This window comes from Alternaria dauci, chromosome 2 (assembly GCF_042100115.1).
Source record: "Alternaria dauci strain A2016 chromosome 2, whole genome shotgun sequence".
Classification (NCBI taxonomy): domain Eukaryota; kingdom Fungi; phylum Ascomycota; class Dothideomycetes; order Pleosporales; family Pleosporaceae; genus Alternaria; species Alternaria dauci.
Genome location: NC_091273.1, coordinates 4,321,153 through 4,336,278, shown reverse-complemented (window position 1 = coordinate 4,336,278; position 15,126 = coordinate 4,321,153). Strand labels below are relative to the sequence as shown.

The 15,126-nt window shown below is 53.4% G+C and overlaps 5 protein-coding genes across 5 annotated transcripts; 3 read left to right on the top strand and 2 right to left on the bottom strand.

Moving 5' to 3' along the window:
* Positions 1-1,538: 1,538 nt before the first annotated feature.
* On the bottom strand, positions 1,539-3,207 carry ACET3X_003462 (uncharacterized protein; the record flags this gene model as incomplete). The annotated part of the gene is made up of 3 exons (XM_069448740.1): positions 1,539-2,616; positions 2,662-2,821; positions 3,105-3,207. The coding sequence occupies 3 exons, from the start codon at positions 3,205-3,207 to the stop codon at positions 1,539-1,541; spliced, it is 1,341 nt and encodes a 446-aa protein (XP_069310009.1).
* A 594-nt stretch (positions 3,208-3,801) lies between these two features.
* Positions 3,802-5,374, top strand: ACET3X_003461 (uncharacterized protein; the record flags this gene model as incomplete). The annotated part of the gene is made up of 3 exons (XM_069448739.1): positions 3,802-3,897; positions 3,947-4,607; positions 4,662-5,374. The coding sequence occupies 3 exons, from the start codon at positions 3,802-3,804 to the stop codon at positions 5,372-5,374; spliced, it is 1,470 nt and encodes a 489-aa protein (XP_069310008.1).
* A 519-nt stretch (positions 5,375-5,893) lies between these two features.
* Positions 5,894-7,124, top strand: ACET3X_003460 (uncharacterized protein; the record flags this gene model as incomplete). Its single annotated transcript, XM_069448738.1, has 2 exons — positions 5,894-7,030; positions 7,089-7,124. The coding sequence occupies 2 exons, from the start codon at positions 5,894-5,896 to the stop codon at positions 7,122-7,124; spliced, it is 1,173 nt and encodes a 390-aa protein (XP_069310007.1).
* Positions 7,125-7,408: 284 nt separating this feature from the next.
* Positions 7,409-9,996, top strand: ACET3X_003459 (uncharacterized protein; the record flags this gene model as incomplete). The annotated part of the gene is made up of 7 exons (XM_069448737.1): positions 7,409-7,514; positions 7,564-7,906; positions 7,962-8,086; positions 8,138-8,503; positions 8,551-8,633; positions 8,681-9,547; positions 9,604-9,996. 7 exons carry the CDS (start codon positions 7,409-7,411, stop codon positions 9,994-9,996), a joined length of 2,283 nt encoding a protein of 760 aa, XP_069310006.1.
* Positions 9,997-13,424: 3,428 nt separating this feature from the next.
* ACET3X_003458 (uncharacterized protein) lies at positions 13,425-15,001 on the bottom strand (the record flags this gene model as incomplete). The annotated part of the gene is made up of 5 exons (XM_069448735.1): positions 13,425-13,450; positions 13,501-14,565; positions 14,617-14,636; positions 14,690-14,784; positions 14,966-15,001. The coding sequence occupies 5 exons, from the start codon at positions 14,999-15,001 to the stop codon at positions 13,425-13,427; spliced, it is 1,242 nt and encodes a 413-aa protein (XP_069310005.1).
* Between the last annotated feature and the right edge of the window lie 125 nt (positions 15,002-15,126).

Here is a 15,126-nt window from a genome sequence, read left to right as displayed (position 1 = left end):
GTCGGTTTGTAGGGTGTAGGGCCAAGGGCGAGGTGCAGTCGATTCGTGGTGTTATGCGCAGGTTCGGAGCAAATTAATGAGAGGCAATCCAAGGAGCGAAAGTGGTTGAGCGAGTGACGAAGCGGGACAAGAACGAGGTCGGCCAGGCTTATATGGTCAAGGACCTGGCTTGAGGTAGTGATGGCGTGGTGTTGATGGTCCGCACCTCCCTTCACGTTCTAGCCCCCGCAAACAAACGGTTACGGAAGGCGGACCAATCACCCAGGTAACTGAATCGAGAAAGAGCAGCCCGGCACTGCATAACGTCAAATTGAATGATGAGCAGAGGCAGCAGACCTACCGCAGTGATCGTTCGCGTGCTGCCAGTCGGGGTAGGCGGCAGGTAATGCAGGTAGGACAGGTCCGTTGCGCTTCGTAGACGCCTAGTGGCGACACAGGTCTGCTACTCCAGATCAGTCTCTTCACTGTTCTTGCCACTACCCTTTAGCGAACTTACTCAAAGGTATCACCCAACGCTGGCCACGAACCTGATGCGTGCGCACTGTTCACACACCATTGCCCCTCTGCCGTCACCTCGTGGAGCCTGCTACGCTAGCTGTAATGCCATACATCGTTAGAGCAACGCACCAAATAGACATGTGAAGATTCAAGGAGGCACAAGCACGCAAAGTGGCGTTCGCGACGAGTGACTGCAGCGGGGCCAAGTGCCCATGCGCAGCGGAAGTCCGCATGCTCTCTTGATTGCACAATTCAATTCTTGGAGGAGAAAGGACCAGAGAGACAGATTTTTAGTAGTTTCCATGTCTAAGGAAATATCCATTGCTTGACCACTAGGACTCGAACGTGACCACAGCGTTATTTCAGGCATCCAGCTTGATCCAGGCGTTACCAAGGTTAATTTAGGGCCGAGAAACGTCACACTTGTATCTGGTGGCTGCCTTTGACAGACTGTCTTTCCCTCGTTGTGTATAGATTACAGCGGGTGAGGCTGTCTTGGAACTGTGGGATTCCATCGCTACCGTTGTAGCTCAATCCAAGCGTAGAGCCGCTGCCGCACACTTCTCTGTTCTTACTGTTCTGCTGGCAATACACTGAAAGAGGCAGAATCGTAAGGTAGACGAGGGTTGACACTTGCTTCACACTCCAGTCCCAGGGGCTGGCGCAATCTGGTCCTAGCTAGACTGATGCAAGAGGACGGCTCGCACCTCCCAGCCGAACACGTTGCCCCTGGGTTGTCCTCGGGAATGACCACCCCTCATTCGGTCGACTAAAGCCAGTACATTGTCAGATTGCCGTCGTGTCCGTGTCACGTCGGGACTAGGGTCGAGAAGGTCCAAAGACGTTTGTGTGAGATGAGGACTCGCACAAGGCCGTTTCCACTGCCAAGACCACTACTCATCGGTCCAGCCACGTAGCACCATGCCGATAACCAGGGATAGATTTGCCGCAACGACTGTGGCAGTACGTACAGACGGGAAGTTGCATGGCATCGCCTGCACAAATTACCGAGCAGCACAAAATCACTGCGTCGAGTCTCTTCATCCTTCCTTGAGGCGTTTCGCAGGACGTCCAATGATCGAGTCGTCTGGAAGTCCGCTCCTCTTAGTGCCTGGTAAGCTTCCTGTGCGCATATCGTTGTCCTCCTGGCTGACCCTTCTGACGGGGTACTTGATCTTGGAATCCTCGAAACAGCTGTCGGCTGGCTTGCCGTGAACGGTGAAGTATGGATGTAACAACGCTTTCTCTGCTGTGAGTCGTTTCTGAGGGTCGTACTCGAGGAGCTGTTTGAGCAAAGAGAGTCCTTCAGGTCCAGGTGTGTCCGGCCCGGAGCCGATTGGATACTGGTTATTGTTGAGCGTCTGGTGATACCATCGCTCCAAACCATCGCCACCCTGGGGACGGGAGAATCGTGCAGCGTTTCCTGAGGCAAGAGACGATAGCTGAGGGTATTCGGGCATAGCCGTCAGTAGCGGCCACCGGTCCTTGCTTGGCATACCCATGATCTCGACTATCTTCTGCATCTGATTGCGCTGGAATGGGACTGTTTTCTTGCTGTCCATCTTTGCCTCCTCTCCTTTAAAGATGGGTCGTAGTGACAGCAATTCGGCGAAGATGCATCCCACAGCCCAAAGATCCACTGCAGGAGTGTAGTGGCGACTACCAAGAAGAAGCTCAGGTGCGCGGTACCATATCGTCACGACGACCTTATCGCCCGAGAAGAGAGATTGCAGTGGCTTGTAGAACAGGCGAGCAAGGCCCAAGTCGCCTATCTTGACTTTGCCGGCGCTGGTGACCATGATGTTGGCAGGCTTGAGATCTCGGTGCATGACCCAGTTGCGGTGCAGATAGACCAGCCCCTGCAGGAGCTGGTAGAGAATAGACTTGATGGTTGGCGCCGGTATGGCCTGCCGCTGGGGCTGGTTATGGTGGTGGATGATCTGTAGCAAGTCGTGCTCGGCATACTCAAAGACTATGTAGATACACTTGTCCTCCAGGATGATCTCTACGGTGTGCACGACATTGGGGTGTGCGAGCTCCGTGCATAGTGCCATCTCTCGGATGGCGGATTGCGAGATGCCCGAGTATTGAAGTTCGCCTTCCTTGTCCGGCTTGAATCTGGGCATGTTAGCATGTGGTGCGGCAAGACTCGCTCCGACCTACTTTTTGATGGCAAACTCGCCAGTGCGGCCATTCTTGCCTTCGACTTTGTAGACTCGCCCATAGGTACCGCTGCTGATGAAGCCTACAATCTTGTAGCGCTCGGTGACTCGCTTCTTGTTGTTGTATCCAGTAAACATGGCATCAACGGAATCGGCCGAGTCTTCAGGAACAGGTTTAGTATTCGCTTCAAGATGTTAAAGTGATGGAACAGGCGGAGACGCAAGGGGTCCAGAGACGTCAACACAGGGGGGTGATGCAGACACGAGCGGCAATTGCTGACAGCAGGAACAACAATCACGCAGGCAATAACGTTCAGCCAGGGGGCGTCCGACGGGGGAAAGTGGAGCGAGGCTGGCTGGCGCGGAGGCTGGGAGAGGGGAAAAGAAAGGGCAGCATGTAGGAGACGATGGCTTGATGGACATGTAAAGAAAGCAGAGGCGTACCGTCGGAGGCTGTCGCCAGGCTGTTCCTGCGCGATGGGGCTCGGGCGGAGGCCGCAGCAGAGGCCGACGAGGCCGGCGGGGAGGAGTTGTCGCGCTGGCTCATGCTTTCGCCATGTCCTGCCCGCAGCCTCTCGCGTAGCTGATGGTCTCCACGCCGGACGCGGCAGATGGGCCACGACCACGACGCGCCAGCGGATCTTGTCCGGTGAACCCTTGCAGGTGTGGAACGCGATCCGCAAGCGCTGGCTCCGCTGCCGGAAGACGCGCAGAGCGATGTGTACGGAATCAGGCTTGGGGTTTAGTTGGAAATGCACGGGTGGAAGACGAAAGGTGCAGCCCTGTATCGCAGAGCGACGACGCAGTATGGCTCCCCGCAGAGCCTCACTCTTGGACCCAACCGCTTCATTCCGCCTGCCTGCCTGTCCCTCCTTGTCCAAGCTTGCACTAGCAATGTCGCGACTGTGAGAACGCCCCAAGCTCTGCGATAAGCCTCATGTGCAAGGCAGAGATCGGCCAGCTTATCGCTCTTGTTTGAGCTGTCCATATACATACATAGCAGGTAGGTGCGGTGTGGTGCGGTGCATCATCGTCATGTCATTCCGATGTCACGTTCTACGAGCCGGCTGACACGTCCTCCCAGCTCCAGCGACACGCCAAACCTCAACACACACACCTCTACCACCGCAGAATCCCCGCCATGGACCCGCGTTCGTGGTTCAGCAGCTTGACGGGCTACTTTGTCTACATCCTGTCCGTTGCGACTCTCGGCCCGCTTCTCTTCGGCTTCCACCTGGTGAGATCCAGCGGCATCTCCTACCGGCGCATAGCTAACACACACGCAGTCTGAGCTGAACGCGCCCGAAGATGTCATCCGCTGTAAACGAAAGTCGATCAAGTCTGCCGGCGCTGGCCCGAGCCTCCCGCAATGCATCGAAATGAGTCCCACCGAATGGGGCGTCGTGGGGTCGCTGTACACACTGGGAGGTCTGATGGGAGCGCTTTCGGCAGGGCCGCTGGCAGGCAAATACGGGCGCCTCAGGGCCATGCAGATATCCACCATCTTCTTCGCCGTGGGCCCCATCTTTGAGGCGCTGAGTCCAAACATTGGCGTCATGGCATTTGGACGGCTGCTGTCAGGAGTGGGCGCAGGCGCGTCTGTCGTCATTGTGCCCCTGTACATCTCTGAGATTGCGCCGCCGGGCGAGAAGGGCTTCTTTGGTGCCTTTACGCAGATTGGGTGCAACGTGGGCATCCTGATCACGCAGTTGCTGGGGTACTTCCTGAGCCACGACTCCTACTGGAGGCTCATCTTGGCCATAGGAGGTGTTATCGGGGCCGTGCAAGGCGTGGGGCTGCTGCTGTCGGTCGAGAGCCCAAAGTACATTGCAGAGCAGGGTAATGTCTCGCTCGCGAAGAAGACGCTGCGCAAGATCAGAGGAGAAGATGCCGACATTGAAGATGAAATGAGCGACTGGGATGTCTCGGGTTCAGGCAATGTCAACGGTAAGTTGATCAAGTAAATCGCTGGGTCGGCATCATATGCTAACAACCACACAGAGGAGGAGCAGACCCTGTTGAGCACCCAAGATGGGCCAGCCGACGCGAGGCCAAAAGAGTCTGGCAAAGAGCAGACGCTGAGCATTGCACAAGTCTTCCGCCATCCCGACTACCAAAAGGCTGCCATCGCTGTTGTCATGGTCATGCTGGCCCAGCAGTTCAGCGGTATCAACAGTATCGTCATGTACGGTGTTTCGCTTCTGGCAGGTCTGCTCGAGTCCAATTCCGCACTTCTCAATCTTGCCGTCTCGGCGCTCAACATCATCGTCACAGCCAGCTGTGCGCCCCTCGCAGACAAGCTGGGTCGCAAGGTGTGCCTGCTCAGCTCCCTGGCCATCATGGGCACGAGCTCGCTCCTGCTCGCCATTGGCATCATCAAGTCGATCCCTGTCCTCTCCGCCGTCGCTGTCCTTTTGTTTGTATCTGGCTTCGCTGTTGGTCTTGGTCCAGTGCCCTTCATCTTGGCGAGCGAGCTGGTAGGCCCGGATGCTGTTGACGCAACGCAGAGCATTGCGCTCGGAGCCAACTGGATTGCTACCTTTATTGTCGCACAGTTCTTTCCGTTGGCGAGCGCCAAGTTGCACGGACACGTCTACTTCATCTTTGCTGCACTGTCGGCCTTTTTCTTTGCCTTCATTACCTGGTATGTGCCCGAGACCAAGGGCAAGAGGAATGCGGACGAGGTCTGGGGCAGAGAGCGTCGGGTGGATTGATTGGCATGGCATGCTGGAGAATGGTGGTCGTACTGCACGTGCTCATAGTATGTACTTGGTGTTATGGGGGGATTAGATGACGCCATACTCGTGGTGGAGATTTGCGACGATAAAGGCCGGGATGACGCAGGGTCTTGTCGAAAATCCGACGGCAATTCTGTGCGGTTGTTGTGCGGGACTCCTGCATGGCGGCTGAACGGAGACCAGCCTAGCCCCAGTAGATGCAATTTCACAGGAGCCATGTCGGGGATTTTGGTCCGATTCCTAATTGCTGACCGAGGCGCTGCTCATGTGTGCTTAGTGATTCTGCGCAGCCGCGGCTACATGTCGGCGGGTCCGATTTAACAACATCCGAGCAGCGGCTTCGGATATGTCATGAATGACTCGACCCCACAGTAGACTCTAGAGTAATACCAGCTTGCCCCTGCACGCCTTCATTCTCACCTGGTATGCGACTGCCTTGCTAGAATTCCTGCCTTTCTCTTCCGCCTGCTGCCCCGTACAACCTGCCACTCCATCATGACAGCTTTCCCACCGCATTTCTCTCCACACCTTTCGAGCGCCGGACGGGATGGCTTCGACTTCGAGCCCTCACAATTGACGCCAGAGACGCCGGAACGCGTCGCCAACGACGATGCGCACCGCGACCCGCCGCCCTCGATAATATCGCCTGCCTTCACGCCTCCAGCGACACCGGGGGGCGCAACACCCTCGCAGTCCCGGCCACCCCGCTCTATACCAGTCGATACCTCTGTGCGCACCGACACGCCGCGGCCGGACCTGCTGCCGCAGCTACCGCAAGTCGAGTGTGAAGTGCGCGCGCGGATACCCACAACTACCGGCCATGAAATGTGGCTGCACGTGTACAGGAACAGCGTGGATACCAAAGAACATCTTGCCATTGTGTTTGGAAACCAGATACGCTCTAGATCTTTGGACGCAGAGCGGCCGGGTGAGACGGAACTCGACCGCATGACAAGAGGCGCATATGTAGGACGCTTGTACCCCGGCCGACTCAGCTCGCGGGTTGAGCAGCTCAAGCGGGCGGAAGGCGTCCCTACCAAGCGCAAGCCAGATGCTGACTCAGATTACGCGCATAAGAGCAACGGGCTGTTGTCGCCAGCCTCCGCATCGTCTTCAGAGAATGGAGACGTCCCAGCTTCTTCGCTAGAATTGCCTCTCGTTCGTATACACTCCGAATGCTATACCGGCGAGACTGTATGGTCTGCGCGCTGCGACTGCGGCGAGCAACTGGACGAAGCCGCGCGGCTAATGGCCGATCCCAACCTCTCACCCTCCGGCGGTGCTATCATCTATCTCCGCCAAGAGGGCCGCGGAATTGGCCTAGGCGAGAAACTAAAGGCATACAACCTGCAAGATCTAGGCAACGACACATACGAAGCGAACATCATGTTAAGGCATCCCGCCGACGCGCGCAGCTACGGTCTAGCTACGGCTATGCTGATGGACTTGGGCCTAGATGGAGACAGAGGCATAAGACTTTTGACCAACAACCCAGATAAAGTGCATGCGGTCGAGGGGCCGAATAGAGAAGTCGTAGTACGAGAGCGCGTGGCCATGGTTCCGCTCGCCTGGAAAACAGGTGGTATGAAGGGAATCAAGAGCGAAGAAGTAGAGAAGTATCTTAGTACCAAGGTGAGCTCACGTAATGTGGCGACACACGCAATTCCGAAAAACGCTGACATGAAGACAGATTGAAAAGTTCAAGCACATGTTGGATCACAAATAATGATATTTAGACGCTTTACATCGTATTCCTCATTTTCCGGAACGTCCGATTGTGTAATCTGCTAGAGTGAGATCAACAGCGCCGACGTGGGGCTCATAGCACCGCCGCTCGGCCGCTTTGAAACCACTAAAATAATTCCAACTTGCCTCATCTCACCGCACAGCCTTTGCGACCTGCGCCCCGTCCTCTAAGGCGTAACATCCTTCGCTTATCTTCGACTTACTCTAATTTGTTTTATAGCGGGTCTACCTGATGGTTTTGGAAGCGACCATCAATTCAACACCATGACGAGTTCACAACCAAGCCCGCGGAATGATCTCCCCGAGAACCCCTTTCTTAGACCCTCTCAAGATGAACGCAGCATGAGGAGCTTTACTGCTGAATCCAAGAGTAAGCCCAATACCCAACCGTACTCGGCTGGAATGCTTAATTTGGTTAGATAGTTCGAGGAGCATGCTCCCACTTTTATACACTCAGGGCCTACTCGAACCACGACGAAATGGATATTCAGTCAGTCTTTTGATGACGTCGTTGTATTCGACTCTATGCTCAGCTCTGTTTTTCATCGTCGCCTTGGTACAGCCTAAATACGGCCATGTCGTATCGGCGCGTGGGCGCTTTAGCCCGTCCTCAGCGGCGCTATTGACGGCTTTCATCGCCAAGACCGTCGAGTTGTCGTTTGTGATGGTGTTCTTGGCGTTCATTGGGCAGGTGCTATCGCGAAGAGCTATTCAGCAAAAGGGCCTTAATCTGGCCAGCGTGGAGATGCGATCCTGGATTCTGTAAGTTGACAATGTTTCGCGCACCAGCGCTCATGGTAGCTGACCGCATGTGAAGCCAGCCCGGGAGATTGTTCAGTGAATGGCATAGCGTCAGGGTTGCCGGCTTCAGCTTCCTGGGAGTACTCTCCCTGATCACTGCCGTGCTTTCCTTGTTGTATACCACGGCAGCTGGTGCACTTGGTATACCAGCCACCTAAAAGTCATCTGTACCAACCGCTAATATACACACAGTGCAACCACAGCTACGCCTTCCACCATGGGAAGACCAGGTGATGGTCGGCCAGGTAGATGGTGACTTTTCCAGCACCCTAAAGGCCGATAAGACTTGTCTGACCGCCTGGCCTGATGTTGGCGATGATCAATGGGGCGGCAGCACGTGTCTCGCCATGAAGTGGTCGTCGCTGTGTGGCCGGAACTTTGTCAAATACATGTCAGCCTGGGACGACGCAGCGGCCATCTCGAACCCTCCCTGGATGTCTGAGGACCTCCTGCAACGCAGGCGGATTAGTGCGTCGCTAGATAACAACGTTACTGTTACTACTGCCTGGCTGGACCACCATGATGTCGCGACCGAGTCCGAGAAGGCGGGGAGAATAAGTACGTGGCTATTCCTCTCCTACCTGGACGTCGCTAATCAGTTGCAGTCAACAACATCACTATAGCTGTGCCTCATCGAGGTATTCCAGCTGCAGCTCGCAACACTCAGAATAATTTGCTACAACCCGAGGTAGATAAATTCTGTGTCCTAGATCCTTACCCTGCTGACAGTTCTAGGATCTCCATGACGGTGGCTCATACTCTGTTCACGCATCAGTCGCAAGCTTTGCGATCAATGCGTTGTGTGTTAATGCGAAAGAGGAAGAGCTGGCTCCAATCATATACAAAACTTGGCCCAACGCAATCCCCATGGAAGAAGGCTCCAAGTCAGTCAACTGGTGGCCCATTTTGGGATTCCCGGAGGGGACCAACACAAACAACAAAACGGTACTTGACGACATCTTTGACTGGAAAGATGAGACGGAAGATCATTCTCGGGCTAGACCAATATTTCTCAAGTATCCCAAAGCAGGAAACACGATCGCAAACCACACTCAAGTTCCTTACGAAGAAGGCGATAGACCAGAAGTCTACCTCCTCGGCAAAGCCCCTGATAATACTACTTCGGACTACTTCCTGTGCTCCATGAAAGCTGGTATCACAACTTCCTGCACTACACGCTACAATGCCTCCTCCGGCGGTCAGAGCCTAGAAGCAGTCTGTGACGGCCCAGACGGAAAGCACAGCAACGATGCCTCTATCCAACCACTCCGTTCCAATGGCGACCGAGCCGCCCTAGTCAGCTGGCGCGAACTAGGCTTCAACCTCCTCAACTCTCTCAGTCTGAATAACGGCGTCTTCGACGGTGACGCATCAACAGCGCGCATATTTACGCAGCTACAGCTTACCGAGCCCAAGCTCAACAAAACGCTGCCGAGCCCCGCGGAAGCGCTATTGAGCATGACGACGTGTACGGTTCTGGATCTAACACAGGATTTCCCTTTTACTACGGATGGACAGTTTGATGAGCCGCAGATGCAGAACTTCAATGCTTCTGTAAGAGTAGCACAGTACATGTCCGGTGGCGAAAAGGACTATCAAAAGGTATTTTCCCCTTCTATCCATACATATCAAACATCGATACTGATATCACTACTCAGGCTCTCCTAGTAGTCCTCGCTCTAACCCTCCTCATCAACATCTTCATCTTCATCTACTTCGCCGTCCTCCTGCGCATCCGCCTCATCACCGATCTGTGCGAACCGCTCGTCTTGTTCATACTCGGCTACCATTCTCCGCCGCAGGACGGCTTGTTTAGGGGCCTGCCGCAGGAAGGGCCGCAGAAGAGGGATTTGCGGGTTGATTGGATTGTGAAGAGGAAAGGGGAGCAGTTGGTTGTTGTGGGGATGGAGGAGAGGGATGGGGAGTTGGGGGCAGAGAGGAGGGGGGAGGGAGGTGTTGGTGGATGGTTTCGGATGAGGAGGAGAGGGGGTAGAGGGAGGGATGATGGGAGTGAAAGTGATGGGGGTTCACCGGATGGGCATAGGGCTTGAGGTTGGGGCTGTGGTGTTTTGCGGTGTGCGTCTTTTGTTGGGGCTGTTGTTTTTGATAAACGAATAATGTTACTACCAGCCGCCAGCTTTGAACATTACGGTCATGATTATTGGTTTGGGCGTCACTTGCAGAACCCACGCCGAGAACCACTGTACAGCCGATGACTCAGACGAAGCAGACCTAGCGAACTAAAGCTATACACAATTAATCGTTCCCTAAAGCTTAACCCTAATAATTATTACAATACACTAGGCCTCTACTAAGACTAAAAAAAGCGACTTTGCACTCTCGTCACCTGCAGAACTTCGAGGTTTGCACAGCCTAGACGCCTGCAGGTGTGGCTTGTGCTCAGCCACCCAGGTCGATGTCATCGTCGGGCTGAAAGTTATCACACTGGCCTCGGGCATACCTTCTGCCATCTTCTTCAACCTTTTAACTCTAACAGTTTCACTTTTAGTAGCTTTGACTTCACTTTGCCTTGTGCATTTTTGTCCATCGAACATACTGCTTTTCCTTCCGTCCTTCTCGTCCGACAAAACGACAATTTATAGAGCGCCTCTAGGAGGCCACTTCCGACCAACCAACCGTCTCGAATACATCAATGGTCGACCCCGCCATTCAGAGATTGACATTGGCCGAAACACACTGGGCGAGGCCCTGTGCCACACAACACATACAGCGAAGCCACGTCAGACCGAGCATCAGCTGAATTACCACTAATCTCTATGCATCGCTCACCTCCCTACTGAAGACCTGCACGCCTCTCGGAATTAATTGCACCCCATTGCCATCCAAGCCAACCTTGGAATTCAGTCAACGTCGTGTTCTACACAGGCCCTTCGAGGGTTGATCTTTGTCTCTCGTCCTCGAACCAAACCTTGTTCCGCCACGCCATTTATCGTCAGCAGAATGGAGCAGACACCCCCCGATGTTCCGCAAGTCAGTGGTTTCTACGGCCCCGGTGCTTGGGCTGCATGGGTCATCATGATGGTAGCATCATGGATACCCATTATCCGAGGCCATTACACACACAAACTGCACTTTATCGGGTATGCGCTCTACACGAACTGGGCTGCGGTCGACTTTATACGCCAAATTCATCGCGGTCCAGGATACGACGACTTTTCCGCGGTAGAAGAACGGGCACGATTGGACAATACTGTTGCTTCCATTGCAGTACTCAACGTGGGAATATTTCAAGCCTTTGGGCAGATGCTGTTCTGTGTTTGCACGGGACTACATCCTGGAGTAATGCAGCTCAAACTTATGAGGGTGGGAACATTGTTCCCCCTTTACATAATACTCTTTGGCTCTCTCTTCATTGCTGGGAACGGTTGGTATGACTATGGGTATATGTTTAAGACTAACATTCTGTATGTATTGCTTGTTGTTCATGCACTTGGCTTTTCGTTTTTCATCGCGTGGCGACGTTTCCGTTTTCATCGCGACGTCGTGATAATTCTTGTTCATTTACTGGTGTTATTTGATGTTTTGGCGACATCCAACGTGTATCTGAACGACGCTATCTGGATAAGGTATGGCAGTGTTGCTGCTTCTGGAGGCGCGGTACCTGCTGCGCGATGTTACTTTGTTCCATGCGCATCACAAGGGATCGGAGAATGGGATCAGGCCTTTTCCTTGCTTGTCGCACTTTTTCTCTTTCTCTACGAATTTGGGTCTGGAATGGTCCGCATTGTGAGACGTGGAACTGAAGTTGTTCTCAACACTGGATGTACACCATTGTTGCAGACGATGGGCAGTATTTTGGAATCGCTAGTACATCGTGTTCAGACAGCGTTCCAATCTGTGGAAACTGGGTCGAGTTTGCGCGAAGATTTCCAGAACGAGATCTGGGGCTCGGGGTATGCAGATGAACAAGTGTAACTGACAAGGCTTCGCTTTGAGATGTACCAGCGTGATATGGATATATTAGACATGAGGTATATAGAGCGATAGTTCTCAAGGTCAGTCTTGGTTGAAAACAGCCGCCGTCGTCGTCTGTGGAAGTGAGGAAGAACTTCGAATTCCAGAACTGGAGCTACGATCCATTACTTGAAGGGTGAATGTTTCAAGTATGAGTATTGACGCTTGTCATGTTACATAGTTCAAAGTTACGCTTGGGATATTCGCACGCGACGTAATCCAAAAATACATCTACCTAGTATATACGTCTAAACCAGGCTTACGAGTAACCATATTTCACTATTCCCTCACGTACACTCCTTGGCAACCTGCCCCAACACCTTCTCATACTCCGCCACACTCTTCGCCCCAATGAGCGTGAAATCTCTTCTTCTTCCCTCAAAAACAACGTACGGCACACTGTCCACCCCGTTCCCGCCTTGTTCCCGAATCACCGCCTTTGTCTCCATCAATTCCTCATCGCCATCTTCTACCAACTTCTCCGCTTCATCTCGACTCATCCCAGCAGCTACACACGCCGTCTTCAGTGTCTCGTTGCTACTCGGATGAGCGCGCTGCCCAAAGTACTGTGTATAGAGTGATTTCAACCCTTCCAGCTGAACTCCTTGCTCTTTGTTGTTTTGCAGATACTGCAACACACGATGCGCATGCAACGTGTTTGCTATCATACCGCCCCGATAATCGATTTTGACGTCCTCGGCTTTGCCTAAATCTTCCATGGCGGCTATGTACATTCTCATCCGCTCATCACTGCCATTGTACTTTTTGTTCTTGTACCACTCATACTTGTCGACGCCTTCCTGGGTGGCGTCGGGGTCGAGTTGGTACGGAGCTAGTTTGAGGGTGAAAGTTGCTGGCGAGTCGGGGTTTGCTGTGCGGTATGCTTCGAGTGCTTTGGTGAGGCGGATGAAGCCAATATATGTCCCATACTATAGTTAGGATCAATCGATCACGGAGAGAAGTGGTTATACCAGGGACATATCGTGTCGAGTGTAAAGGTTATTGCCGATTCGTAGGGCATGGTGAACCTATCATTTACAAAATGACTAATGTTTCCGTCGATACACTGGAGGCACGATTAGAAAGATGATTGATGGTACTATTAATGATCTTTCAACACCCCTGAGCACGTTCGGATGATTGCAAGGGTTCTAGGCTCCTTGTTTCCGATCAACGTCATGCGGGGTGTGGCGGAACAAGCCCCGCACTGAGTACGCCAATCATCTTATGCATTGTGTGCCAGAGACACAAACACAAACGCAAAACGCAGATGTATATACCGAACGGACCAGGTGGCTTGAAGATGGTGATACCGAGAATAGGATTGAAGATTAGATTGAACAATGCAAGCAAATGTGCTGAACTGCCGATCGCTCAAATCAGCACAACACAAAACTCTAACATAAAACCCCAGAAGATGCCGTAAACGCAGTAATGGTATCACCATGCTTCAACATGTGTGACCTCGCAAGCGCAAGGTAGGAGACGGTGGACTGAGCCTCGACTATTGGTTCAGTTTGACGTAATTGCCTGTAAAATGGTTAGGATGAGCTCTCTTTCAGAAAGGCGGGAGTACGTACCAGGAAATTGTCCCTGCTTCCCCCGTACCTTTCCAATCCACCATTCATTATCGTTCTGTGTCCTTGAGACAATCTCTATAACATCGCCGGTCAAGAAACTAAGATCGCCTTCCGCTTGTGCCTCGTAGTCGTAGAGAGCTGTAACGGTTTCTGTTGCTGGTACACCGCTGAGGCGCGACGGCTTAGGCTTAGGTGGTGGGGGAGCGCCCTTGGCTTTGGCGGCGGAACCCCACGATCCTGCCGACAACGCTGGCGACTTCACATCTCCGGTGGCTGCCGCAGCAGGCCCAGCAGAGTAAGGTGGTGGGGGTGCTTCCGTCTCTTCCGATATCGAACTTCGGCCTGCCTTGGCTTCAAGTGCTTTCGCTGCGTACTTTGATTGCCCCGGCCGTGCGCCAGCGAGACGAGCGCCACCAGTGGTCTTGAACTTGACAATGGAAATCTTCTCCGCCTGTTCCTGTGTATCACCGCGCTTCTTCTGGTAGGCAGCCTCGATGTCTAGTGTAAGGTCGAAGTAGCCAATGTCAAGCCGTTGCATGCGCTCGTGTAATGTGTAGAAAACGTTCAGCTGCATGTAGTAAAAAGACTGGAACAGGGGCTTGATGAACTCCCTCTCCAGCGCGAAAAGCTTCGGTAGCTCGTCTTTCAGCAAATCGTTGAAGTAGTTGTAGTCCTGCGTCGCGAGTTCTACGTCGTTCTCAGCTTTGTACATGGCCTTCTCGTCCTTGAGCGTCTTGTCCTTCTTTTCCTCGAGCTTCTTGTACGTGGCGCGATGCCTGTCGTAATCGAGTTGCTTGTGGTCGCGCTTGGCGGCGATCTTCCGTACGGCCTTGATGATGACTAACAGCTCGTCGGCCGGACGAATAACCCGGGACTCTATCATCTCAAGCTCGGGCTTAAGGGTTTCTTGTAGTTCCTTGACGACCGACTCGTACTCTTCGCATGCTTCTATGCCTGCTGTGTTGCCTTCGTCGTGGAATGAATCGGGATCTGACATTCGGCCGGAGATGGGCTTGTAGATTTCGGCGATGGCTTTGGAGAACTCCATCTGATGTGAGAGCATGCCTGGGAGGGGGGTTAGGCGAATGGCGAAAGGGTTAGATCTAGTCTACACACCATTTATGGCTTCAAAATACCTGTCGCATGTTAGCCAAGGCGTCGAGTACAGCCGTGTCGCAAATGCGCATACTTTTTAGACTCTTCATGGAGCTTCTTTGTCTCCTTCTCCAGCTCTTGGAAGCGGCGTTCGGCATCGATGTAGATGGGGTCCTTTGTGATTTCGCCCTGTACACGCGCTTTAGCAACGTCCGATCTCGCTCGGAAGCAGGCGCGTAGACGGGGGAGCCTCTAGAAACGCTTGCGGGCCACGTACGAGGTTGAACTTTTGCTTGAAGGTTTGCGGCGCCTAAGCCGTGATGTCAGCGTGTGTTGGTGCCCAAAGGGCATGTGAGGTTGCCTATCATACCCGGGTGACGGTCTTTGTTAGGCCTTTCCAACTCATGGTGGGGGTATATTCTGTAAGTCTGCTGGAGATTGATACACAGTAGGGATTAGGAGAGGCCGTGGAGACTGTAGTTGTAAACCAGCAGGAAGCGACCGAACGATGCGGGCGCCGGCGTGGCTGCT